The 26740-nt window shown below is 51.5% G+C and overlaps 7 protein-coding genes across 7 annotated transcripts; 1 reads left to right on the top strand and 6 right to left on the bottom strand.

The window, feature by feature from the left end:
* Window positions 1-331: 331 nt before the first annotated feature.
* BO94DRAFT_466504 (Zn(II)2Cys6 transcription factor domain-containing protein) lies at window positions 332-2755 on the bottom strand (the record flags this gene model as incomplete). The annotated part of the gene is made up of 4 exons (XM_025608165.1): window positions 332-432; window positions 483-681; window positions 730-1581; window positions 1628-2755. The coding sequence occupies 4 exons, from the start codon at window positions 2753-2755 to the stop codon at window positions 332-334; spliced, it is 2280 nt and encodes a 759-aa protein (XP_025467429.1).
* A 2193-nt stretch (window positions 2756-4948) lies between these two features.
* Window positions 4949-6343, bottom strand: BO94DRAFT_71480 (uncharacterized protein). Its single transcript, XM_025617618.1, has 2 exons — window positions 5301-6343; window positions 4949-5239 (listed from the first exon to the last, which is right to left on the bottom strand). The coding sequence occupies exons 1-2, from the start codon at window positions 5949-5951 to the stop codon at window positions 5042-5044; spliced, it is 849 nt and encodes a 282-aa protein (XP_025467428.1). The 5' UTR covers window positions 5952-6343; the 3' UTR covers window positions 4949-5041.
* BO94DRAFT_556705 (CAAX farnesyltransferase subunit beta RAM1) lies at window positions 6014-7852 on the top strand (the record flags this gene model as incomplete). Its single annotated transcript, XM_025613884.1, has 8 exons — window positions 6014-6507; window positions 6587-6742; window positions 6787-6856; window positions 6903-7035; window positions 7086-7203; window positions 7248-7292; window positions 7352-7522; window positions 7573-7852. The coding sequence occupies 8 exons, from the start codon at window positions 6014-6016 to the stop codon at window positions 7850-7852; spliced, it is 1467 nt and encodes a 488-aa protein (XP_025467427.1).
* A 2788-nt stretch (window positions 7853-10640) lies between these two features.
* BO94DRAFT_624399 (uncharacterized protein) lies at window positions 10641-11589 on the bottom strand (the record flags this gene model as incomplete). The annotated part of the gene is made up of 3 exons (XM_025617214.1): window positions 11350-11589; window positions 11142-11274; window positions 10641-11082 (listed from the first exon to the last, which is right to left on the bottom strand). The coding sequence occupies exons 1-3, from the start codon at window positions 11426-11428 to the stop codon at window positions 10641-10643; spliced, it is 654 nt and encodes a 217-aa protein (XP_025467426.1). The 5' UTR covers window positions 11429-11589.
* A 1475-nt stretch (window positions 11590-13064) lies between these two features.
* BO94DRAFT_535325 (uncharacterized protein) lies at window positions 13065-13680 on the bottom strand. Its single transcript, XM_025611757.1, has one exon. The coding sequence runs from the start codon at window positions 13464-13466 to the stop codon at window positions 13179-13181; it is 288 nt and encodes a 95-aa protein (XP_025467425.1). The 5' UTR covers window positions 13467-13680; the 3' UTR covers window positions 13065-13178.
* A 3918-nt stretch (window positions 13681-17598) lies between these two features.
* BO94DRAFT_71248 (aminophospholipid-translocating P4-type ATPase DNF3) lies at window positions 17599-22793 on the bottom strand. The gene has a single exon (XM_025617616.1). The coding sequence runs from the start codon at window positions 22641-22643 to the stop codon at window positions 17634-17636; it is 5010 nt and encodes a 1669-aa protein (XP_025467424.1). The 5' UTR covers window positions 22644-22793; the 3' UTR covers window positions 17599-17633.
* A 2730-nt stretch (window positions 22794-25523) lies between these two features.
* Window positions 25524-26611, bottom strand: BO94DRAFT_585771 (aldo/keto reductase family protein; the record flags this gene model as incomplete). Its single annotated transcript, XM_025615713.1, has 2 exons — window positions 25524-26488; window positions 26554-26611. The coding sequence occupies 2 exons, from the start codon at window positions 26609-26611 to the stop codon at window positions 25524-25526; spliced, it is 1023 nt and encodes a 340-aa protein (XP_025467423.1).
* Between the last annotated feature and the right edge of the window lie 129 nt (window positions 26612-26740).

Below are 26740 nucleotides of genomic sequence, written 5' to 3'. Positions count from 1 at the left end.
TTATGTAAGCACCCCGGATTTGAGCCATTCTTTAGTCGATGTGATGTGTTAGTCGATATGAATAAATCAATATGTTATTTTGCATCCTCTTTTATGCTACCGAGACTCTCCTATTGAACAATCGCTAAACAAACAATCAAATGGAAAAAGGACACAAACAACAGCAGTTGCCATCAATCGTGACCGTACATATCATGACATCGTGATCCTCATCATCGCTATGTAAATCGGGCGAGAATGTATACCACTGAAAATAAAAACATGCTGAAAGACTTCGTGAACATCAATGAGCGAAGTCATAATCATAATGCCGGCTCTGCCGTAGCGTAAGTTAGTTGGCGCGAATCACAAGGCGGGACACGAATTTGTTCGATAAACAGTCAAAGTCGTCGTGGTTGAACTTGGAACCGGAGCGGCCCCGCAGGTAGCTCTCTGCAATGGTCAGTAACTACTTCATACCCAGGATGGAGGCAGGGACATACCGAATTGCGTGACATGCTGCCGCACCTCGGTCATCGTGTTGCACACGTCCGGATTCGAGTGCAGCAGGTGGTGGTGTTTTTGCGTCTCCCAGTCCGTAAATGCCGGCAGCTTCTGCGAGATCGCCTGGAACAGCCCGACGATCACGCCAACCGGCGTCGTCTCCATATCGTTGCAGAATTTTTCCACGGCAGCAGCATCCTACACTATTAGCTCCTGAGCACATCGTACACGTTGAACTGTACTTACCGGAACGCGGTAATGGCAGTCGAATTGCATCTCCTCCCAGACAGCCAGCAGTATTGACGCAAGGATAAAGATGGTCGGCCAGTTCTTGAGCTTGTCGCCACTGTACACACTCGAGTACAGAGCCGACAGTTCCTCCAGCACGTCCTTCTGCAACTCGCGCCACATGTTCGCCATCGCACACTTGACCTGGAAGTTGATCATCACCGGCGCTATCGTCTTCCCCTTGAACTTGGATGACTGGTCGTTGATCTTGCCAAGGAACTGCTCCTCCTCACCCAGACCCTCCACCATCGTGACATGCAGCGTCAGATTGTAGGCGATAACCAGCTTCAGCGCCTTCCGGATCACCGGCAGCTTCGTGCGGAAGTAATACCGGAACGCTGTCTTCAGCATCTGCGTGAGGAATGGCGTACCCTCAAAGTAGTCATCGACAAACTTCTCAAACGTACCGTTGCCGTCGATATGGCGGTCCAGGTAGTCGGACAGCATCGCATGCGAAATCCCCTCCATTCCAGCGGACAGCTTGGCGGTTTCCACCTCGTACGGTGTCGGCTCCCGGTGCATGGACTCGACCCAGTCAACCGTGAAGCACTGCTCGTCGCGCACATACACCTCGCGGGCATTGATCGGGAGGACCTGCCCGTAGCCGTGAGTGATGAACAGCGTCGTTTCCTGCTCCGAGAATCCCTTAATGTTGCCGACTGTAAAGCCCAAAGCGATATGGCGTTCATAATCCGCCTTCCAGTCCTTCATGAAATAGCCAATCTCCTTGATGTCAATCCGCGTGCAGGGCACCTGCCACAAGCGCGCATGGGACGGCTGACACCCCGCGCAGGGTTCTCCTTTGTCGCACTGTGCTCGTCAATACCATATCATAAAAATTGCAAGGTGGTCTTACAGTCTTCTTCAAGAACTTGCAACGCAGGCACGCGCGCAGCTTCCGGATCTCGCTGGCTTGCTTCCGCTGGTCCGGCTTGAGCGGTCCCTTGCGCTTACCTACGCGCTTCTCGGTCTCGGGCTTGCCACTCTGCGTCTGCTTGCGAACCTTGGTCTCGGCCGTCTTGGCGGCAATCGGACTCTTGCGCGACGGCTTCCGGCTCGGGGGCGACGCCGACGTGGACGCCGCGGACCGAGATGGCGAAGAGGAGGCCTTCTTGGGCACGGGAATGGGCCGGACAATGGCCACGGGGCTGACAGCCGTCGGAGACTGCGACCCGTGAGACGTGTGGTCGTAGGAAACCCGGCGGGCCATGCTGTGGTTGAACGCGGTATCGAAGTTGCTGTCCGAGCTGGGGGAGTTGATGGGATTCGTGATCTCCACGAAGCTGCCGTAGGAGGTGGAATAGGAAGACTCCGACAGACTGCGGTCGTGCAGCGTCTGGGTGGGATTTATAAATATACCCTGGTCCGGGAAAGAGAACTCATGGGAACGGCGGGGCTCGATAGTGCTCCAGCCGTTGTCGCTACTGGAGCTAGTCAGGGATCGGACCTCCAGATAGGTGTCGGTGGGCGAGCTGCTCTCAATGACATTGTGCGGTGCGCTGTAGGCGGTCATATCGGGCAGTCCATCGGGCGGGGGAAAAGCCATGAGATCCGCTTGAAGGTCATGATAGGGGAAAGGCACCATGTCGACTGGCGCGGACAAGGGCAAATACGGGCCGTCCAGCAGGCTCGTGCTCATGTGTGCGTGGGCGCCGGCCATGAGATCCACGGGGGAGGAGTGGATGGACATGCCATAGCTAGCGGTGGTGAACTGGGGAGGAGCGGAGGAGGGCTCCTCATGGGCGTACTGGAGGTGGGGTTGCAAGTGGTGGAAGTGCCAGTCCACCATCAGATTGGGATCCTGAGCTACCGAGTGATCGTAAGCGTGACCGCTGGTTTGCAAGGGCGAGATGTCTCGCGCTCCATCCGATCGCTGAGCTGCTTGGTGGTCCACCGCCACGGGCCACGACGCCGCTGGCAGGTAATTTCTCGAGTCGTAGTCCAGGCCAATGAAGCCGTCGCTGGATAAATCGACATTCGACATGATGCTAGGCCAACCGGACTATGTACCACGGATGACGAAGGGAAAATGAGGGCATGAAAGGGGGAAATAACGGGGGAAAATCACAGTAAAAAAAAAGGAAAATGAAGGGAAAGCAAGCGATAGACGGACCGGCGACAGACAGAGTGGTACAAAAAACAAATAAGAGAAATGGGGGGATTGGGGGGGATGGAGTGATGGTGATGAAGCCTGAGGACAGAGGCTTCGGGAGAGCAGAAAGCCCAGAATCCGGGGGTGCAAAGCGAGAAGAAGAGGACGAAGCCGGGCGATAGGATGAGGCCATGGCGGGCACGCTGGGCTAGCGGTGGGGAGCAAAGCAGCGGTGAGGCGGGAGTTGCGTCGGCCGGAGATACGCTAGGGGATCCTGGGAAGGAGTTATCACTTGCAAGTGGGGAAGTGAAGTTGAAAGAACAAGAGGCTGGTGACGAAGGATTGGCTCGGATGTCCTTGGTTAATGCCACGCATTCGACAGTAGACAGTACAGATTCTGTTGGTAGAGTACGGAGTACTCCGTACTGGGTATTTACCCCAGTGGCTTTAGCACGCACAGTAGTTCCTCTACATTTACCACAGATAATCCTGGTATCAACAGATCAATCAGACTAAAAGAAAAAAAGAAAAAGAAAAAGGACGAAAAAAAAAGAAAGAAAGAAAAAACTAAAGTAATCTACCAAACTAGTCCGATCCAACCCAAGAAAGACCCTCTCTTCGGTACAACGGATCACTCTGGTATACATACCGTACCGCTACGCCCATCTGAGTATAGCAGTCCCCCGATGGACAAGTCTCATGATTATCAGCCTTCGATCTTGGACAAATGGAAGCCAAACACCACCGCCCAGCAGCCACTAGCCACTAGCTGCTGGTACTAGTCCATACGTCCATGCACCCCATTGCCCGCTTCCCGTTGGTCCTCCCCGTCCGAGCCACGTACCGACGACCGACAGCATCCCATCGCCCATCAGCGTAGCACTGCCCTACGTCAATCCGGTGCATTCGGCCAGATCCCCCGGAAAAGTCATCAGGCAGGTGGTTTGTTGGCAGCCAACTATGAACTAGTACTATGACATTAAAACTGGGCATTGAAGGTGGAATGAGGCAAGTGAGGCTACCGCGGTACCGGACGGAATTTTCCGTGGCGAGACACGGGATCACTTTCGGGAAAGGAGATCAGTGGAAACCGTCAAGATCGGTTGAGTCCCATCCTAGTATCATTATTGACTAAGGCGCCACGATTATTGGCAAATGTCTCCGACCAAAGCGCGGTCGTGGCAATACCACCCATCCCGATGGCCGTTGCTCGGAAAGACCCCGCCGACTCATGGATTGTACGTGAATCCTCGCCAGTGACAGCCAACCTCAGGTTTGACGGGCAGCGCCATGGTGCTCGGTGAGGACTATTGTTTATGTACGTCCTACCGTGGCCATTCGTCCACCCCCATCGACCGGGGGGGTATCTGCTAGTTCACAGTAGGTGCTTATCGACTCGCCCAATAACGCCCTTTCTCGCCATCAGTAGGCAATCACTGGTGCACACATGTTGCTTCGTGCCAACAAGGTGGCTAACAGTGCAGTAGCTCGAGTTCGTGAGCATGCCACCGGCTCGGGCACTACGGTATCATCCTCATCCCTCCTTTCAGCAGGATTTCATCAGAAGATGGTGGAAGTACGTGACAGCCCGTCCTGCCTTTCCTGGTAACATCAACATGATGGAGATGGGCATATGCAATCCGCGCGCGCGTTGGCATGTACATCTGCGGATGTCTCTGCCTCCGTCGGTACAGGGTCCTCTTAGTTTTTCCCACTTGGTGACCCACCCGGTTAGATAATTTTAGCAAGGACACTTCCCAGTTCCATCAGGATAACCGCCAGCGCTGCCGCAAAAGTGGAGGAAAGCGTGATAGATCCAAAATTGGTTCTCAACAAACCTGCAAACGCAGGGCAATGTCAGCGTAGTTGGGGTGGTTACGTCCTCCACGGGACCGTGCAAAGAAAGGCAAAACGGTCTTGGCCGCGGTGCCCGGTAGGGAACGACGGATTCCCGAAAGCAGACAACGAGCAGGCGTAAGGAAACGTTCTGCATATGAAGTCAAGCCCGTGAGCTCCACTCGGACGGGGCGCGACGAATCGATTTCCCGGCTATGAAACATATCAGCACCTCGGACGTCTGACTCGCAGCTAGCCACGCCAGCGGCCGCAAGCCATAGCACTGAGCGCATCGCTCAGAGCCAGCAATTTAGCGGATGCGCCGGTTGACGACGTTGGCGCTTAAATCGCAGCAGCCATAAATCTTATTATTAGCAATGTTGTCGGGGGATGACTGGGTGTGAAGTGTGAATGAATACGGGAGGAGGATCTGCAGCAGTTGGTGGTCAGTGCCCGAGTCTTTAGCGAGGGCAGTGTAGGGACAGTATCAATAACTTTAAATCCTGCCTGGATCGGGGATGATTCCGTCGCTTGAGTCGGCTAGGAGAAGTGAGAACTAGAAGGGATGGGACTTGGGACTTGGGAGGCTGGAGAACAGGACCACTGAGCTATCGGTCGGATCACTGGGGAGTCCGTCCAGTGTCCAGTGTCCACAGTACAAGCTTAGACAAAGAGCAGGAATGGAAGGGAGGGGAACCTGTTCTGGAACCCTCGACCCCTCTTGGCAGTTGGCCGAGTCATGGCGTGAAAGAGTGGGAGGCTTGGAGGCTTCACTAGGAGTCGGTAGATAGCCTAGGAACTGGGATGACCGATCAAGACTCCCGACCGGAATGCCCGCTAACCCGAGTGGGAGAGACGGCGAGGATCTATTCCGCTTCCGCAATGGCAGATGCCTGCAAAAAAAGGAACAAAGGGTCACGGGACCGGCAGTTGAACGTGTCGGCGAGACCGTGACACTGACAGTAGATGCCCCCCCCCATGGTTCTGGGGTCTGACAGTGACGCCAGGAGATCCTGGCAATGAAGGGTTGAAACCTCCATCCCTCGAACCAGCCACTACATTCCAGTAATCTCGATGTTATATCTAGAAAGGACATAAGACCATCCTTTTGCGCAGTTGGCGTGTCCGCCCAACTCGAGTGGCCTCGAACCTGAATTGAGGGAAAACGGGCCCACCTGACCGGGTCTGAACTGACCGCGGCGGGGAGAAGAACAATGGATTCTGCGGCATCCATGGCAGCTGTCATCTCCATTCATGAGCAAGAACAATCACTTCCCTCACCTTCGCCCATTAAAGAGTAGACCACTTCATTCCATGCCGATCGTTATTGCCGCCGCAGGGAAGCCGCGTCGCAAAGTTCGTTTCTCCTCCAACCAACCACCAAAAGCAATCGCCCAGAGCAAAACCTCCAGGTCTAGCGTGTCAACAAGTAGCCGCCAGCCATCGGCGCCTACTGCCAAAAAGGACAGCATGTATGAACCTCAAGCCCATCCTGGGGTTCCTGCCTTGTATCAGGAGCTGCCGCGCCTCCTAGATGCCCTGTGTACGGAGACCTCCGAGCTCCAGAGTGAGACCGTCGAGAAATGCCTGCCCTTCTTGAAGGGCATTCATACCAGCCAGGCCGGGCCGTTCAACCGATACGGCGTGCCATCGCTGAAGCAAGATGACCATATTGGCTATCTCTACGACTCGCTGGAAGAGTACCCCGCGGGCTTCGCGGGGATGGATGCCAGCAGGCCCTGGATGGTCTACTGGGCGCTGGCAGGATTATGTTTAGTAGGAGAAGATGTCACCAGGTTTCGTGAACGGTAAGCTCACTGACTTATTATCGCGGATGATATGAATCTGCGATCTTGCGCAATAGTCGTAATATTCTAAGCATCACAGTGTTATTTCTACATTTTCGCGAATGCAAAACCCTACTGGGGGACTGGGCGGGGGTCACGGGCAGTTGTCCCACTGCGCCTCTGGTTATGCTGCAGTACTTTCTCTGGCAATGGTCGGGGGCGAAGAGGCATTTAACCTGATCGATCGGGATGCGATGTAAGTGTGATGCCGTGTGCGCAAGCCATGCTGACCAGATGCAGGTGGAGATGGTTGGGGAAATTGAAGCAGCCCGATGGCGGCTTTCGGGTCTGCGAGGGTGGAGAAGAAGACGTGCGGTAATTTCCCTCGCGTGCTCGGGTTTGCTTTTGCTAACCAGGTCAGAGGCGCCTACTGCTCGATGGTGATCATCGCAATGTTGGATTTGCCACTGGCTTTACCCCCTGATGCCGAAGCGCGGCAATACGGGCTGGAAACATTTGCCAGTGGCCTCCCGGAGTATCTTTCCAGGTGTAAGGAAGAATCCTTTCCTCACCCACCGGACTAGACTGATCTAGCGCAGGCCAAACATTCGAGGGAGGTATATCCGGAAGCCCCGGTTCTGAGGCACATGGCGCCTATGCATTCTGCGCTTTGGCATGCCTGTGCCTTCTGGGCCAACCAGATGTGACGGTGTTCAGGTAAGAGCTGCACCTGTTTTCCCCCGCTTCCGCTGATAACGTAGGTCCATGGATGTTCCTCTACTCCTGTCGTGGCTTTCTGCTCGACAGTACGCCCCGAGGGAGGGTTCTCGGGACGGACCAATAAATTGGTGGATGGGTGCTACAGCCATTGGGTTGGCAGCTGCTGGCCATTGCTTCAGTCTGCACTCGACGGGGTCCAGTCCGCTGCCGACCCGCAGGGGTCTGCGGGTAATCTCTACAGCCGGGAAGGATTGACCAGATATGTCCTTGGCTGTTGTCAATCCAAGCATGGGGGGCTTCGTGATAAGCCCGGAAAGTACGTTGACTCTCTCTCTCCGTCGCGATACGGTCAGCTAACAGCTACAGGCACCCGGATTCGTACCACACCTGCTACACGCTGACGGGCTTAAGTACGGCCCAGCATCGTCATTACCATACGACATCCAGTGCCAGTTCCAATGAGGTGTTCGCGTCGGCGTTTTCCTGGAAATGGACTCCGATCACGGCCTCGGAGGATACTTCCTCCGACCAGAATGTATTCGACGAAAAGGACCGCTTGAAAGCCTCCCACCCGATCTTTGTGATTCCCCATGCGGCCGCCGAGAGCATGCATGGGTGGTGTCAACGACACCCAGTGAGCGTCTGAGTAGATAGCGGGATGAGAGGACCAAGGCAATCAAAGCACCTTTGTACAGTACGACGCATGTAAGAATGATGCTGAGTTACACACGTTGTAGAAACATGGCATCCAGCCACGCGCGAGGCAGACCAAACAAGGAATGAGTTGGACTCGAGTATGACTGGAATGCCAGCGTCTGCCATCGGATTAGTTGTTTGGAGCGATGATGCTCCGAGTCGACTCGGTGCGACATGAACGCTCGGCGGATTTTGCTTCATGTCTTCACGCTGATTCAGCCTGGTCTTGAAACTAGACGCTGAAGCGGCTGGACTACTGGATCCTACGGGATTCTGGTTTTCCGCTCAGCGCTCCCAGTTCCTGCCACCAGGAGGGAGATGATGGGGGCAAAAAATAAATAAAAAAAACCAAGAGTTAGAACCTTCTGCCCCCCCGCGGCCCCCCATCAAACGGCGCATGTCACATCGTTGCGACGCGAGCAAGGCAGACATCTGCAGCCGTCCACCAAGGAAGAAAAAGGGACCGCGAATTCCCCGGTGGTGAATGCTGAATAAGAAGAAGGCAATCTGCGCATGTTACTCTGCAAGGTTAACCTCCTTCTTCCTTTGCTCCTCGTGTCAAAGTGGCATGGATTCCCCGCCGCACGAAGCGAATGCCAACTCATCAATGCATCCGCGATGCCTGTCAACACCACACCACGGAGATGGCTCGACCAATTGTTCCCGGTCTGGGGCCGTCTAGAGCGCATCGGTTTGCGCGCAATCCATTGCACCCTCTCGAATGAATCTGGAACTGGGACTGAAGGGAGGACTCGTTATCTCTGATTACTCAGTCGCCGAAGCGGTCTGGGCAGGATTCGGATGGGCTGCCGAGGGATCGTCCGCGGCCAGAAAGTCTCGTCGAGACCATCATTGGTGGCATGGCTGGACAAAGAATCCTCGATGGCGGTTGTCCGCCAGGATTATCTGCGCGACATCCCCCCTTGTTATGTATCATCATTGTGCATTAGCGGAATTCCGCGACTCCTTGAGTCTTCTCCCGTGCTTCCATACACAACTATGTTCCGGGCTCACTACTGCGGGGAAGCCAACCCTCAGAGAGACCAAAGGACGGGAGAATTTAATCCCAAGCTGACTACCTATCCAGCCGGCCCACCGAGAGGGATTCGCGGATCGGCGGCGAATTACACGGTGGCCGTTGTCTGGATCTTGCGCGGATTCACTGGTGAACAGGATGCCAGCGCATCAGGGTTTGGACCGCAACTACACTACACCACTGGACTAGCGATTGAACCAATCTGTGGTCAATTCAAGTGGAGTGATTTCACTTAATTATTTTTTTTAACTCACCTTTTCTGTCCACCGTCAATTCTTCTCACTGGGAATTAGGAATAATTATCAATGGAGCCCCACCTGGATCTGAATATAGCTGGCAGGATCATATCTTTCTTTTCTTTTTTCTCGAGGTTGCTTGACTCTTCACCTGTGTACAGGTTTGGTTTGCAGACATTGGTATACAATTGTGTCCTTGATTGCTCTGCGACGCTATTGTAACTAGCGAAGATTATCATTGGGCACTACCCACCATTACCACCGCCAACCGTTGTCGACAGACTGTTCGGTGTGACTACCAGGATCTTGTGCAGTCACTACTACCTTAGGGCAACGAATACCGGCCGGTGCTGTCGGAGTTTATTGGCCCTTGTCACGATGTACTATATTCTCTATCTTGCAAGTATGTTTGTCCTGTTCTATACTTGCTTGGAGTATCTTTCTCTCCCTCTTTTGTTTTCTTGTGTTGGTTGAACTATGGTGCATATCGTGGAATATGCAATTGGAGAGATTGGTACCTCTCTCACACATACACACACTCTCTCTCTCACTCTCTCTCTCTGATAATTCAATCCCAATGATTGTCCTTCGGACAATCAATTCACATTACACAATTCCCTACATCTCCCAAGAAACTATCATACCAAACCAACTCCATTACTCAACCCCTACCCTCCATCCCCTACTCCCAAGCAATTCCCTCAACAACCAAAACAAACCCATATACATACTTATCCCCCAACCAACCCAAAACTAACAAGAAAAAAAAAAAAACCAGGCCTCTGCCGCCGCCGCCACTGGCCCGACCCAACCTACTCCTCCTCCCCAATAACCCTCACCCCATCTCACCAACCCCATCCCCACTCCCCATCATCCCCTACCAGCAGCACCTCCTCTTCCTCCACCACCTCCTCTTCCTCAAGGAATTCCACCACCCCCAAAATCCACGGCTACACATGCACCGTCCTCGTAAACAACCGCTCATACCAAACGGACACTATATGCGAGACCGAAACCCGGGCCAGAGAAAATGCCGCCATGCGGGCATATCTCATTTGTCGGAATTTCTCGGTCAATGATGGCATGTATCCTGTGGGAGTGGATCATGGGGGTGTGGTGCAGGGGGTGCCGGTTGCTATTGGGGTGGGGAGGGTATCGTATGGGTATGAGGGGGAGGGCGAGGGGGATGGGGATGAGAATAGTGATGGGAGTTATTATGAGAGGGGGATTGGGGGGGGAGGGCGTTGGCGTTTGGGAGGTAGAGTAGGGTAGGGTATGGTAAGGAGGGGGTTAGGTGGTGATGATGATGATGATGATGATGATGATGATGGGGAATGGGAGTATATATTGAGAAAGACATGGTGGTGGGTTAATGTATGGAATGTTGGTAGTTTTCTTTTTCTTCGAAGAAATACAAGGGGCAGGATGTCTCTTTCTTAGATGGGGAAAGGTATGCGATGATGAGATTAAGCCGACAGTAGCGATGTTATTGAGGCTTCCCCAGTGCCCTCAGTGTCCGCAGTGTCCTCTGTCTCTTCATTCTCCTCAGTGTTCTCGGAGTCCTCCGAGTCTTCCACCTCCTCCGGCTCCTTGAAAGGAGGTCGAGGATACCGCCACAAATAATGTCGACGAGTGAAGATCCGTGGATATTGGTCGTCCAGAAAGTTCAACCACAGATCAAGTGGAAGATTCTCCTTGAGCCATTTTATATCTTCCGGATGTTCTCGTAGATGCTGCAGATCAGTGCGGTTGAGGTTGGCATCACGCTCAAGCATCTTTTTAATAGAGTGCCGCCTTGGTCTCGGACAGTGCTCAGGGTTATGTGGTCGAGGCTTCCGAGTAAATGGGTAGTACTTTTTAAGCTTGCGTAGCACGCGAGGATGTTGCGCCAGCTCGGGCTTCGGTTTCCTACAAAGTTGATGTTAGCTGAACCATGGTCAATGCTGGGATGATTGGGAGGGCCTTACAAACACCACTCTGTCCACTCATAGGACAGAATAGGCACTTTAGCGTCTTCTGGAGCTTCCCCGTAATCAACTAAAAAGTAGCACCATAGGTCATCATACGCGAAGAAATCATTGTGGGAAGCCCAGCGGCGCTCTGGGGGATTGAGATCACAATTCCAATGGTGTTAACAGATGTAGTTCACCATAAACATGGATTTCTCCTCATTACCTCGTCCAGGAACTAAATGTGTTAGAGTCTGGACCAATACGCGGACTGGTGGATCCGCTTTCACACATTCTGCCTCCATGATGGTGAGTGTGGAGGAGGAATTTAGAGAAGGGGTAAGAGACAATATATATAGATGATATACCTCCAGGGATCAGGTAATGATTACTTATCGAAAGTGAGGCAAATGCGTGGAAGCCTTTGGGATTTACCATAGCAATTGTAGGGTACCACAGTGGAAGTTGCCTGCTTGGAGGCGGTTATCTCTGATTCTCTCAGTATGAGGTCGATGTGGACCGCCTACATTAAGTGCGGCTTGTTTGCATTCTCTGCTATATCTAACCCAAGTTGTTCGTCGCTATGATCAAATAATTCCCATGTGAACTATGGGGGCGATCATCTCAATTTATTTGTGAATTCCCCTTTCTGGTTAGGCTGTCCGCTTCAGGAATGGATTCCGGGTATCTGTGGATCAAATATAATCCCTCTCAAGTAGTCTTGCTCCACACTTCATGAGCGCGTTTCCGTCTACAGTTCGCTCTATCAACTTGGATCTTGGTAGAGGCGGGCACCATACTATTCGACCAATGTTTTCATACGTTTTGAGACTACTCGGCGTTTGACAAGAGGTTGACAACTCGAGTACGGCCCGTATTTGCAAATCAAGGGCCGCAAAATTCAACACCCATACCTTGACGAAGCTGCAAGCTGCTATTGAAAATGATCCAGAAGTTGACCTGACGAAAGAACTACCGCTGGGGTATTCTAATCGCCTGGAAAAAATGCGACAAGATGTCCAACCAAATGGGTAGCCTATAAGTGTGGTAGTTCAGCCTTCCTAATACTTTGAAACTGCTAGGAGTATCAGAGAATGCTGAATCTTCACTAGATTGTTTCTCGCAAAGACTGGCTAATGTTATCCATGCCAGCGAAATTATCTGGAGGGCTCCTTTTCTCGCCAGAAAATCGTCTTTGGCAGTGATCATGATATTGTCTTGAAAGCTATATGGGACTTGGATGATTCAACTGAATATACGACTTTAAAATACCTTCAGCAGCATAAGCCAAGTATCGCTGCGCCGGAACCCCTAGGATTCATTCGAATGAGAGACGTCTCACTGATATCCATGACTCGCATGTCTTCAGATAGCTTAACAGATATATGGCCGTCGATGAGCTCAGCCCAGAAAGCCTCAATCAAGAAGCAACTTAGCACAATCCTGATGGATATAAGATCTCTACCTTATCCTCCAGGTACTCCTTTCGGAGGAGTTGGGGGTGAAGGCTGCAAGGACATACGCAGACATCTTCGCCGGAGCAATAAGCCTATCATGTCTATCAGTCAATTCGAAGACTTTCTTTTTACAAGTCCTCACCCTGGGGGTCATGTGTTTCTGGAATTACTTCGCCAGCTGTCTCCCTCATCTCAGTCGCCATCACCTACCATTGTCTTTACACATGGGGACCTTCGTCCGAATAATATTATTGTGAAAAGGGGGGGTGATGACTGGATCATCACTGGCCTAATTGACTGGGAATATAGCGGCTTTTATCCTGAATACTATGAAGCCATCAAGTGTACAAATTGTTTGGCACCATACGAGGATAATGATTGGTTTCTGTTTCTACCAGATAGTATCTCCCCACAAAGATATACACATTGGTGGCTTCTTGATCGGGTTCGAGAGGCGAGACTGGTCTGACAAACTCTGGAAACACCTCTAGAGGGACGGCCATCTCTTCTCTTTCAGCTCCTCCTTAGCTTAACGATATTCCTCGTCGTCTCTATCCAAAATGAACTCATCTTCTAGCTTATCAAGTATATCAAGCACTTAGTCCTGGCAGTCCCACTCAACTGTCTCGATGTCCACTTTCACTTCCTTGGCAGCCTCCTTGATATACTCGATGTCGTCGTCGCGCAGAGTAGCGAGCTCGAGGCTTCCAAGATAGCTTTTCGAGGACTGGGGGCGGGCATCGATAACATGGGGCTTGAAATCAGGATGGCAGCCAGTGACTTCAAAAATGATACTGTCATTCCCGTCATTGATGTACAATGCCCAATGCTGGTAGTTGCCTTCACGGGGTCGATAGAAAGCAACGTATAACATTGGATTACCCATGTTGGAGGCTTCTGTTTCAGAGGATCTCAGTACTCAGTCAACATTACAACGCTGGATTGCCATACCTGTTCAGTTTTGGAGCCTTGTGCCGGTACAAAAGTGAATGCTGTCTTTGATTCTATCCTGCCTAGGAATGTTCTGTAGCTTGCGAGGTGGTCAATTAAGTCGGTGATATGTTGCTCTACTTATAAGGTTGATACTTGTCAAGTTTGATGGCTTTCTCGATGCGTAGATTTAGAATTGATTTCGGATCTAATTTTGCTATTTGGTATCTCCCATCTGCCCGTGGTGTTGGTCTCTATGCTGACCAACGAGTATTCGTATGACTTGTGCGAAATATCTCTCAGAACATCATGATAAGTCGCTTTGAAGTCATTTATGATTGGACGAGCTCCTTTCTCAGACCGTGTACTAGTGTGAAAAGCAAATACGTAGAATGCTCTGGTAGGGTTTTTCACTTCATTGCTCCCCCCATTGCTCCCCATTTTTCTTTATTGTTTCGTTGTGTATCACTTGTTAGTATTATCTAGCACTGCACTCCTCATCACTCTCGGTTGCTCCCCATTGCTCCCCATTGCTCCCCATCTCTCCCTATTTTCTCTCATTTCCCCCCATTTTGCCCCATTTCTCCCCATTTCCCCCCATCTCTCCCTATCTCTTGACCAGAGAATATAGAAACCATTCAACCGTGTAGAGCTAGGTATACTGGAAAGCACCAAGGTACAGTGCATCGTGGCTCTTTTGAACTAATTCTATGGATCTAACATAGACTTGTATACTATTGGTAGTCAAACCTTGATCTAACATTAGATGTGCACAACCATCCTAGGGCTAGGACAGAAAGTACTAATCTGCCCTGATTTCAAATACAGAGGTAACAGAACTGTCAAGCCAAGACAGGACAGCTGGGATATGTACACCATACAAATTTCGACTCGAACAGAACTGCGTGTGGTTATCGTTATCGTACCTACCAACATACTACTTCATGAGAACACCAAGCTTAGACTTTAGTCTGAGGGTAAGACCGTGGTTGTCGGTGTGAGACTTACCTGCTGGGTTTCACTCACATGCTTGCAAGTGGGAAATTATAAAAAGGTGAATACCGCTCTTGAGCAGGCAATCCCCGTTCTTCTCGGTATGAGGTAATCCCGGAACCATCACTACATAAGGCGTCCCCCTTTCTGCGCGGTTTCGCTTCCGTTCTTCTTCCCCATGCCCCTTGCTCCTGAGCCCCCTCGGCCAACCCAAGAAAGCCTACACACCGCTTAAGAGCATCCTCTTGATCAGATCATCTGTCCCTATAGTTCTAATCTGTCTCTCTACAGCAAACATATATAAGGATGGCTTACACACAATCTTCCCGACCCTTACAACGCGTTCAAGACAAGAATTACTGCACAACACACCCTGTGTACGCTTTTGTCTCAAGCATCTCAGGTCATCTCAGAAGAACACGCAGGCTTTTATACCAATTCCTTGGACAACCCATGCTGATAAGACGCATCGCAGTGTTCGGCATACTTTGGAGGCAACAGGCATGGGAAGGTGTACAATGTGGTCGTTGACCACTTTCAATGAGAGTTGAATGCTCTTCGCTGTCTGGGTATCACCCAATGGCTCCTCTGGGGTTTCATGCAACGACCAAATCGGACACAGATACCTGCACTCATTGATCAACTGCAGCCCATAATGCTCGACCCGTCAACGAATTACTTTCTGGATAACTATGCCTGCGTGCTTATCTTCAGTTTCGCTGGGTTACAAAAACGGATGAATTAACATCTTTGATGTCTCGGATGGATCTTGAATTTGATACATCTGTTCTGGGACGGTGTATGGAAAAAAACAGTCCTGACAACATGGAGAGGTTGAGCTCAATCTCTGACGTATCTTGAGACTTCTAGGCTTGCTTTGGAGATGCCTCTCTTGGAATATGTCAACATTACTCTAGAACGCCGATGTGGAGTCAGTCTTTACCTTCTTCACTATCCTCTCCCTGCAATCCCGCGATATCCATCAACGCCGAAATCAATTTACCTGTTGCAATATGACATGTCCGGACATTTGCAATGTCTGGTTGACGAGTATATGGACATTTCCGATTACGACATGGAGAGGTGTGCAAAGCTTCTCGGTCAGATTTTGCAATTCGATGACTCCTCAGGCTAGAATATGTCTTGAACATGTCATTCTGCTCTTCGTTCTCAGAGGAAGGATCTACTCATGTTCCTGGTATCAAATGAAAACTTTCTATTTTACCTCAGAAGGATTCCCTCGCTAGTGTATCGACATCGATCTGGCGGTTAAAAGGCCAGAGCCCTATACAGCAATCGACCGCCATTACCCTAAAAGCCAGATCCTTGGTTCCACTACGTTTGAGACCACCACAGGCAGACGCAGTGCCATCGTAGAAATCCATCGAAGCACTGCATTTGGGACTGAAACATATTCTATCATTAGAAGCCGGTCACAAGATTCCAGGCACCATCTTCCTCCCTACTTCCCGCCTAGATGTCCATCTGGCCAGCAGTCGCTGGTCCAGAACAATACTTTGACACTGGGAGATTTACCCATGGCCCTGGTAATCCAGTGGCATCCAGCATCAACATGGGTTGCAATGCTACTCACCTATTTATCTCCCCTCTTCTCTTATTAATCACCGCAAACAGACCAAAGCCAGGTCTGAAGCCAAGAGAGAGAGAGAGAGAGAGAGAGCCCAGATCCACAATTTCTTCTTCCAGCATTTCTCCTTCTATATTAAACCTTCCCATTCCCGACTTCTATTACCCTCCAGATCGTATCCGAGGGGAGTTTACCACATAACTCCCCTTCTAACCCAGACCACACCTCAAATCATCAGTGATTTCCCTCTAACCCAACAGCCTACAAACCCAGCAACCTCTCTACCTACCACTACCCCCTCAACATCTACGCAGACATATATCATATCATGGTTTTGATACGGAAATCAACCGCGAAGCAAAAGTGCCCCTGGGCTGTTCACCCGGCCACAGAGGTTTTTGCATGGAGGTAGCGCAGTGTGTCTCATTCCACATCTTCTTGGATATTATGGGGTTATAGCCTTGTCACGAAGAGAGCGGAATACAAATACCAGCAAAAGGCCTTGAGGTTGTCCACCGCCGACATATATATCTTTGCGCGGAGGTACCGCAGTGTTCCTCGTTACTGAACTTCCCATATGGGAAGGGGTTGGCTTTCGATCAGGGGAAGTGACAGACAGGCATTATGGGCTGTCCAATAATGCGTGGATTGACTAGGGCGAATATTTGAGAAGTTCAAAGCCTGACTGACTGACTGGTTCTTTAAAGTACTTGGGAAGGCAAAGGTCATGGTACAGAGTATATATGCGTGGTTTATGGGGGAGGGAATGGGAATGAGGAGGGGGGGGGGGGGTGGATAGATGGGCTTTGTGGGCTTAGTACTTACTGTAAGAGGGACTTCGTGGGTTGGGTCGGGTATTTGATCCGGACTTAGTGCGCTTAAAGTCGCTGGATCCTACCACGAGTTACCTACCAACTCGGCTATCCGGCAAAAGTCTAAGCTCAGTAGCTTAGAACGCGCATCACTTAGATATAAGCAAGCTTACTTAGATAGTTCACGGGCGGAGTCATGTGAGGTTCTCACACTCACTGGGTTACCTATTGGTTACGTCCATTTCCGTCCTAGTCTGGTTGCATTAAATGATAAGGTCCCGTATGTTAAGAATAGTCTATGATAGCACAGAGTAAAATTATATGTACTAGTGTTCAATGCATCTGGATGTGTCATGTAATGTAGGATATTATGAATCGGTCTGGTGCTGGCATGCATAACGGGTTATGCCGGTATGCAGCGGCCCCGGAAAGGGGGAGCCGAAGGGCCGGGGAAGAATGGGGCCCTCCACCGAGTCCACCGAATCCACTCAGCTCAGTCCACTCAGGGGCGGCCCCTCTCCGGCCTCCTTCCGGGAGCTCCGGATCTTACTCGACTCTTGTTCACAGCTCTTCTGGTATCATGTATCTGGTATAGCACCTCGCCTTTTGTCCTTATCTAATATCGCATGTTTATATACACACTGCAAAAAGAGTGACTAGACCATCCGGGGTATCCACTTAACGCTAAAACGCTCAAAAATCAACAAAGCAGACACGAATTTTCTTCATCTCACTTCAAGTGCCCCTTCCGGATCGCTCCAAATCCCTTCGAAAACAACTCGTGAACCTCGACGGACCGGCGCGGGGTCTTTGGCACCTCCTCCTCCGGCATCGAGTTCGCTCTATATCCGCCCAATTCCACGTCTTCAGTTTTGATCGGACCGGCGGCCTTGGGGTTGGTGGTCATCACCCGTGGCCGAGCAAGAAGCTCCCGAATTTGTAGCTCGCGCGCTTCCATCTCCTCCTCGCGAGCCAGCTCAAAGCTGGATTTCTTCTTGCCGTGATCCCAGCCTTGCTGCAGCTCCGAAGCCGCGGCTTCTTCAAACCGCTTCCGAATGTCCAAGTCTTGCTCGTACTCCTGGAAAACATCCACGTCCGTGGGGAAGAGCAGCGCCCGCACAGCATTCACGGTCATTTCGAATACAATCACCGAGACGATAGTGACGAACAAAGCCGCCCAGAATGCAAGGTCGTGTCCGGATGCGAAGATAAAGTTGCCAAGGACGTGGTAGATCCCGTCGCCGGAGCTGGGATTGTACCGGGCATCCAGGATCAGGTTCCACAAGAACCAGCCACCCACTGAGATCACCCACACAATTAAACACAGATACGTCTTGTTGTGCACCTCCAGGACCTGCAGCTTGGTGTTGATAACGATGACACAGGCCGTGAACGAGAGGAGACCGGCGGAAAAGATGTCGCTCCCCGTGTGGGTGAACATGACATTTTCAAACAGCCCGAACATGCAAAAGTAAATCATCACTGCCTCGCAGGCCGCCATGAACGTCCAGCCCAGATACAACCGGATGTTAAAGCCGCCATGGCGCTGGCCTTTGGTGTACAGCTCCGGGACAGCCAGGAGGGTCGATGCAGAGAGGTCTTTGGTGAAGATTCCGAGGAAGATGACCGCCAGAGAAGTGAACAGGGTGTTGAACATACTCAAACTCCACGACTCGTACAGACTGGTGCCGGTGTATCCGTTCCAGCGCTGGTAAAGCGCCTGGGTCAGGTAGAACAGCATTTCCTTCCAGAAGGTTCCGAGCGTGTACTTGCACGCCCGGATGTAGTTCCAGCGGCCGTGAACAAGGAGCAGCTTGAGCAAGAACCTAAACTGGGCAATTGAATAGTCCGAGATTCGAGCCGCCTGCAACCCCTCCTTACCGGTAATGCCGATGCCAACGTGGGCTTCCTGAATCATGGCAATATCATTCGCGCCATCACCGATCGCAAGGGTAACGCTACCCTTGACTTGTCTACGAATCGACTTGACCAGGAACGCCTTCTGCTTGGGGCTAGCGCGGCAGCAAATGACCGAGTCAACAAGAACCGCCAATCTGAAAAATTGTGCCTCCAAGATTTCATCCGATTCGATCATCGATAGCGTTTGTCCGTCGACCACGACAACCGAATGGGCCACAGTACCTTGGATGATGTCGGCGGTCAACTTGACAATCGACTGCTCGACCTCGCCAGTCTCTTGATCCAGAATGACAAGCGTCGAGTAGTCCTTCACCAGACGGCAGGAGTGCCCGATGTTGATGGCTGTCTCTCGCTTGTCGCCAGTCAGCATCCACATTTTGATGTTGGCTCGTCGAAGTTTGTCGATCGCCTCGGGCACGCCGTGCTGTAACTTGTCTTCGATGGCCGTCGCGCCCGTCAACTCCAGCTGTTGCTCGATCTGTTCTCCGACCTGTTCGATTTTCTCCTGTCGGTCGACAAGACTGGTGGACGCCTCGCGGTAGGCGGCCTTCCAGCTATTGTATGTGGCATCGTCGAGGAAGCGGTGCCCGTACAGGAGCGTCCGCAATCCCTCCGTTGCAAAGTCATTCAGGTGCTGGAAACACCGCTCGAACACGGCAGTTTCGTTGACAACGAGAGCCTCTTCAACCAGGTCTTCCTCCTCGTTTTCATGGACTGAACTGCCCGAGTCCGACCATGTGCTCGAAGGGCGTCCCAGCTGGGCTGAGGGACGAGGGCTGTAGTATTCGGGATCGTCTCCCCGCGTCAGCATACCACCATCAGTCTCTCGGTCACGGAGCCAAACATCGATGCTCTCCCTCAGGGCCGACACATGATCGCCGGTCACGCTGGATCGCCGACGGGTCATGCTAGGGCGAGCAAAGCTGGTCCGAAGCCCACTATCCTTTCGACTGTGATACTCGCTGTTCCGTCGCACGACCTGGGCAGCCTCGGCCGCCTTTCGTTTGCTAGCGCGCCTCTCAATCTCCACGGCCCTCTCTTGCGCAAGCGCGGCCCGTTTCAACAGGCGCATCAGAATGCTATCAGCGCCCTTGCAGAACACGCAAATGCGTTGATCAGGCATCCGCACGACAACCGACATCCGTTTACGGGCGCTCGAGAACTCGATCACGTCCATGATCTCATAAACCTCATCGCAGGGAGTGTCGTCGGGGCCGTTGGGATAGGTCCGGATGGTTAACGTGTTTGGTTGCCGGTCTCGAACGATGTATCCAAGCTCCTGGGCAGCCATGACCAGCGCCAACTCATCAGGAGATGCGGCCTGGAAGGTGACATTACCAGCTTCATCGTCTTCGGGGATACAAGTGTGGCACAGCGCCAATGCTAGGATAAACATCTTGGCTTTGCGAGCAAAGACGGTGTATGGTTTGCGCTGGATATACTTGAGCATATCAGTGGTACGGTTGTTGCGCATTGAAGCGCCACGTCCCTGCAGTTCGTTCGTCATGGACATCGACGTCCTGGGAGGTTGTCTCCGCGCCTCCGAGACATTAGACTTGCGGCTAAGTGCCTTCTTTCCTTTTACGTTGCGCTTCTTGTGGATCAACTTTGTCTGGTCGCCGGCCTTGGCAGCCTCTTCGACCAGATCAAAGTCATGGTACCACGCGGTGCCAGCCACACTCATCTTTCGGAAGCGCATCGAATTATTGGTCAAGGTACCGGTCTTGTCGGAAAAGATGTAGCTGACTTGGCCTAGCTCCTCATTGATAGTGGAAGTGCGAGCCTCGATCGGAGTGTCGGTCTCTGGGTCATACATGTCGATGTCGGAATTCATCAGAAGCATCTGGGCGACCTTGACGATTTCCATACTCACGTACAACGAGATGGGAATCATCGTGTTGAACATGATCAGGAACGAGGTGAAGATAGGCCCGATGGCTACACTCGCCTGTGTGAGATACCACGAGTTGGGTTCGACCTGCTGATGGAACCAGAACTTATAGGCAAGAGTACATGATACCGCGAGTATGACGACAAGGAGCACAATCAGCATGACAACCCGGTTCACCTTGGCTTGAAGGGATGGCGACTTGATCCGAGGGTTCTTGTTCGCATTCATCCGAATTTTGCACTCCTCGCCAGTATAGATGACCATACCATATGCACATTCGGTATTGCGCAGGATACTTCCACGATACACAATCTCGTTGTTGGTCAATGGCAGCTTCTCATCCTCGGCAATGGTCACATTTCCGTCGAATTTGTAGAGGTCCATGTTAGGGTCCTCGACAGCGAAATGGAGGGCGTTGCTGCAGATTCCTTCAACGGACCCACACACCTTGGCCACGGGCTGAGAAGGCTGCTTATTTTTGAGGTTTGTCTCGCCGTCCAAGGCCATGGTCTCAATGTATGCGACGCCATTGGGCCCGTCCGCATGGAGCAAGACCATATCTGCCGGCACAGGCTGATCACGCTCCAATCTGATGACATCGCCAACTTTGATATCCTTCCACTTCACCGGGGCCCAATCCTGCTCGCTCGACACGGACAAGCTATCACTGGGGGCCATCTGAGTAAACATTCCGGCACCAGGACGTAGGACAAACGCATATCGGTTATTTTCTTCCTTATCTAAGCGGTAGCGACGCCAGTCATCGAAGCCTTCTTTGCCCATCGAGATAGCGACAAAGATCAACAACGGGACAAGAGTGGTATATGAACCGGTGGTACTCAGCCCAGGAATCATCTGTAGAACTGCAACAATAAGAAAATAGAAGTTGGCCAGCTTCGTAAACTGCGCAAACAGCTGGCGGGGGAAAAAGCTCCAGAAGCTGTAACGACTCGAGCGGATGGAGTTTCCGACATAGAGGGTTCCGGTCCTCTCATCAACAAGGTCTTCGGTACGGGTAGCGTCAAGGTCGATGTGACGACCGTCTTTGCTCGGGGGGATTTCTTTGATGCGAAGGATGGTCTTGCGAGCGGTCTCGAGCATATCCTCCAGACGCAGCTTCAGCGTAGCAATTGCCGCCCTTCGCTGAAGCCATTTCTCATATGAGATACTCGTGGAGAGGTGCTTCCTATCCTTGAGATTCTCCGACGGCTCAGAGTAATATGTGGTCGAAATGTCCAGGTTGCTATCGGATGCGGATCTCTGTGTCACCAGCGCATCTTGCTTCTCATCTTCGGTCGACTGACGTGGTACATCTGCCGATTTTCTCACAGGTACTTCAACGAGGGGTTCTGCGACGGGTTCTTCACGTTGTGGGCTGACACCCTGAGCTGGACCCAATTCAATCGCACCCGGAGACGTAACAGCTGACTCGATGTTCTTTGCGAAGATTGTCCGTCGGAGAGAATATCCACGATGACGTGACCGCGAGCGGCCAACAGATTCCGGACTTTGCGGGGAAGAAGGGGATAATGCGGAATGCGGAGACAAGGGCGAGGTTGCACCCTGACCTGGGGACCTGCCCGATGCAGGAACCTGCAATTGTGCGATATTGGTATTGATTGTCAACCCCCTCGACCCGGGCCGTTGATTCCCGTCAGGCCCGGCGACTTCCTCCGCAGATGGACGCTCCAAGTCGGTCGAAAAGCGGACATGGTGTTGAGACGGCCTCCGACCGGCATCGGACAGGGTTCGCGATGGAGACAAGGACGGTCGGATTGGCGCAGCACCCTCCTGAGCGGAGTGTATATTCAAGGACTGGCTTCTGGGTAGTGTTTGAGGGAAACTCGATCCCTCCTCTGTCGTATGTTGTTCCTCCGACGTGCTTTCCTGGCCGTGATTGGACTCGGATACATCATCAGGTCGGGACATGGCGAAATGGCAAACGCCCTCGATGTTGTCGACCACGATACCCGTTATACCTCCTACCAGTTCACTTCAGATGTCGAGAGCGGGGGAAAGCGATCGAACGTCGTAGTCGTAGAGCCAGGATAATCGAAGCCCTGACTCATCCTTAAACCAGCAAGACCATCAATGACGAACCGCTTATGCCAGCATATACGAGACACCGACTGCGAACCACCAAGGCGTAGCGACTCGACTCGTTTCGCGCGGGAGTATCGAAAAGGACAGGGTAGTCGCAGGTAGGTATAGGAGGCGAACGGTAGGCGAATGCGATGGAAGGTTGAAACAAGCGGAAACGACTGTGGGGAACCTAAGCAAGTGTCCACTATGGGCGTAATCCTTCGCAGAAACACGAACAACCAAGAATGTCTGCACTCTGCAGAGGGTAAGAAGGAAAAAGAGCCACGCGGAGAAGAGAATAATACGGGGAGAGACTTCTTTTTCCGCAGGCGGCGGCGAGGGGGGGAAGCAACCTAAACAGCAGCGAATACGAAGAAGACCCGACCGAAAGCGGTAAGCGGGAACCACCGCCACTGAAAGCAAAAAAAGGAATTTAAATTAATTGAACCGCACTAGGCAGGGATTGCAAGCAGCGGAAAAGGAGGAAATAGATAATATGTATGTATGTAGGTTGGTTGGTATATTGAAGTGGACTCCGTATCTGGGAAACTAGGAAACACTAGAGACTAGCGGCCAGCAAGCACCAAGGCAGGAAAGAAAAAGGAATGGAATGGAAGGCAACAAACTTGGAAAAAAAGGCAGGGGGATGGTCTCGATTGAAGACAGAAAAGACCCGGGATGGGGATTGCGGAGGCACCTTAATTCGCGGCGGGCCAGTCATCGGTCTCCGTCGGTGCGAACGTGGCTTGGGCCACGCAAACACCTCAGGCTCTTGTCTGGCTCTTGGGAACGTTGCGTAGCTGCAATGCACTGCCTCGGACAGGGTCTTTGGTACAGTGGACCAGTGGCAAATATGTCATTTTGGTGCTACCGTTGCCTTGTAGAGTAATGATATGAGCTGCGGACAATAACGTCAACTAGAGTTATTTTTATACGTATGCTGGCAGATTTCAAGATCCACTGATGATAAATTGACACAATGTACCATCCTGTGTAGCAAAATGAGCTTTCTTTTTGTAAGTTGCCTGATAAGAGTACGGCTTCAGTGCATGAGGTACTCGGAAGTGAAAGGTGGCGCGGGCGCATTGGCATTAGGCCACCCTTTTCTAAGCAGTACTACTAACTAACGTTAGGTCCTGGCCTGCGGGAAGCCCCCAGCCCAAGGCATTGCGAAGCGCCTTAGTAAGCAACATGCAACGCACTTTGACCGCATTTAAAGAGCTTCATCAAGCGCATGTAAAGGGCTACTAAAGGGCTCCATCGAGCGCTCCTAAAGGGCTTCATCGAGCGCATTTAAAGGGCTACTAAAGGCCTTCATCAAGCGCTACTAAAGGGCTCCATCAAGCACTATTGAAGGGGCTTCGTTGAGCGCTCCTAAAAAGCTTCATCGAGCGCATTTAAAAAACTCTGTTAAACGCTCCTAAAGAGCTCCGTTGAGCGCTTTTAAAGAGCTCAATCAAGCACTTAAAAACACAATACTTAATTCAGACCTACGGCCTGAATCTACATAAAGACCTGGTTCAGACCTACAGTCTGAATATAGACTAGGGGGCCTTTCCCCCCCCCCCCCCCAGACCCCCTCCGAGACCCTTGTTGGGCTGAAGCGGTGAGTACTGGCAATATAGTTTAAATCACGTTACGAGTGAATCAAACAACCAATCAGAAAGCTGAAATTGAGCAAAATATCAGACCAATGAGAAGTCTTGAAGCTGGAAACTTACCTAGCAGGACCGAACCTAGTATTGCTCAGCGCTAGCGCGCTTCGCAAATCACTCATCAGCATCACATATCTGAGTGTGTTAGACCTATAATATTCTACGAGTGCTATTAAAAATAGATTTCAACGTTTTAAAGTTTCCAAGGGGGGCGTATTCCATGTACAACATCTCCAAAGACAACAACGTCAACGATACGATATGCCAGCACAACCAGCCTCATCCATGACGTCCCACCCAACCAACGTAACGTAGCATGCGTAGACTCACCAGGCGACCATTTTCCCAAGCAGAAACCAAACATCCATGATAGGCTAAATACTCCAGGCAGCTGTCAAAGAATAAAACCTAAAGCGAAAGTTTATCAGGCCTGGCCCTGTCGGAAACCCTGCAGTACACCCGACGGAGACCCGACAGTGGCGCGCATGACAGACCCCCGGGTCAGACAGGAACAGAATTTAGCAAGTCAAAATAGTGCTGCATTTTCTGTGGATTTGACTTTCTGTCCGTGGTGTTGCCACGACCCGTCCATGTGTGTGGTTGGTTGGAACCGTGGGTGGGATGTATTTGTTTTGTCTGGCGTTTTTATGATGTCTGGTGTGTTGAGTATTACATTGGAGATTGGGATCAAAAGGAAGGATAAGGGATGAAATGCAGCAATAATTAAGGAGATAGGGGCTCAGTTTAACCCACGTGGAAGTAGATAGCAGTGTGGGTGGTGTGATAGCAATAGGAATGGTGGGATTTGGGAGGGGATTGTTCCGCCAGCTAGAGATGTGTCTGTGCGTCTTTGTGGGAGAGGGGCTACACAAGTATACTTTTTGACTTACTACTGTACATGATTCCAGTGGAACAATATCCAGTCTTCCTATTGATTGCTTTGGACTGCCTCGGCACTGCTTATCGTATAATGTCCAAGTTGGGATTACCGTTCATCACAGCCAAAGATACTGCTGACCTAGCAGTATAGACAACAATCACTAACCACCCATCTCCCATCAAGAACATAAATCTAATGCCAATACCGATAAGTCCCCAAAACCCCCCTCCACCCCTCATCCAAAGCCCTCACCACCTCCTCAGGCAACGGACCCTTTTCCAAATCCCGCAAATTCCTCTCCAACTGATCCTCACTCGACGCCCCAATAATCAACGCATCCCCGAACTCTTTCCCCAACGCACTATGATGCACCATCCATCTCAACCCACACTCACTCTCCGTCTGACCAAACTTCCCCGCCACCGGCCTCAACATCTCAATAGCATCATACGACCTCTCCGTCAAATACCGATCATGATACATCAAATTACTCTTCACCCTAGGATCAAACCTCGACCCAACCTCATACTCCTCCATCTTCTGATCCCTCCGATATCGCGAAGTCAAGAACCCCGCCGCCAAAGGCTGAAACGCATACAACCCAATCCCGTAATGTCGAAGACACGGGAGAAGTTCCGCCTCAATTGATCGCTGGTACGCATTATATATCCCCTGGTATGTAGTTGGCTTGATGTATCCGTTACGTTCACAGATCTCGCAGATTCGAGCCACCTCCCAGGCTTGGAAATTTGAGATGCCGAAGCGTCGGAAGTGACCTTCTCGGAAGAGTTTGTCGACTTCGGCGAGGGTTTCTTCAATGGGCGTTTGTCTGTCTGGGCCGTGGAGGTAGAACATCTCGATGCCGGTTTCTGGGGCATTGAGTGCTTTTAGACTGGTGGCTAGGCCGGCGCGGATGTCGCTCGCGCTGTGTGTCCAGGTCTCGGGCGTGAGCCACTTCATGTCTCGTCGTTGGGTCGGGTATAGCTTTGTGGCCATTGCCAGTCCGCGGTCGTGCCAGTGGGCGTCTGCGAGGTAGTGTTCTGTTGAACCGCCGCCGTAGACCCGGGCGGTGTCGATCTCGTGGTGTCCGTGGCTTTGGAATATGTCCAGCATGGCGTTGGTCTCGATGGGGGTGCTGATTCGAACGTGCGCTGTGCCTGTGGTGGTCGTGGTGAACTTGTCAGCTTCTGTTTGCTTGGATTCAGTGGAGTAAGGGCAGTACCTGGCTTGCCGATTGTCATTGATCCGAAGACAATGGGGAGGGGGGTTTTGGTGGTCATGTCTGTGGGTGAGTTCAACTCTAGGAATGATCCAACTTCGACAGTGTATCCCACTGAGAGAACCTGCTGTGAAAATCAGAGGAATGCAGAGGGATATCCTCTCCCTTTTTATGGCTGGATTGTCGTAGT

Source organism: Aspergillus sclerotioniger, assembly GCF_003184525.1.
Source record: "Aspergillus sclerotioniger CBS 115572 chromosome Unknown BO94scaffold_14, whole genome shotgun sequence".
Classification (NCBI taxonomy): domain Eukaryota; kingdom Fungi; phylum Ascomycota; class Eurotiomycetes; order Eurotiales; family Aspergillaceae; genus Aspergillus; species Aspergillus sclerotioniger.
This window is presented reverse-complemented; position numbering and strand designations above follow the sequence as displayed.

Coding starts and splice junctions, on each gene's coding strand:
- BO94DRAFT_71480 (XM_025617618.1), bottom strand. CDS start 5,951: ATGGAGATGACAGCTGCCATGGATGCCGCAGAATCCATTGTTCTTCTC. Junction 5,240..5,300: donor ATCCGACCGATAGCTCAGTG/GTCCTGTTCTCC, acceptor CACTTCTCCTAG/CCGACTCAAGCGACGGAATC.
- BO94DRAFT_535325 (XM_025611757.1), bottom strand. CDS start 13,466: ATGGGTAATCCAATGTTATACGTTGCTTTCTATCGACCCCGTGAAGGC.
- BO94DRAFT_71248 (XM_025617616.1), bottom strand. CDS start 22,643: ATGTCCCGACCTGATGATGTATCCGAGTCCAATCACGGCCAGGAAAGC.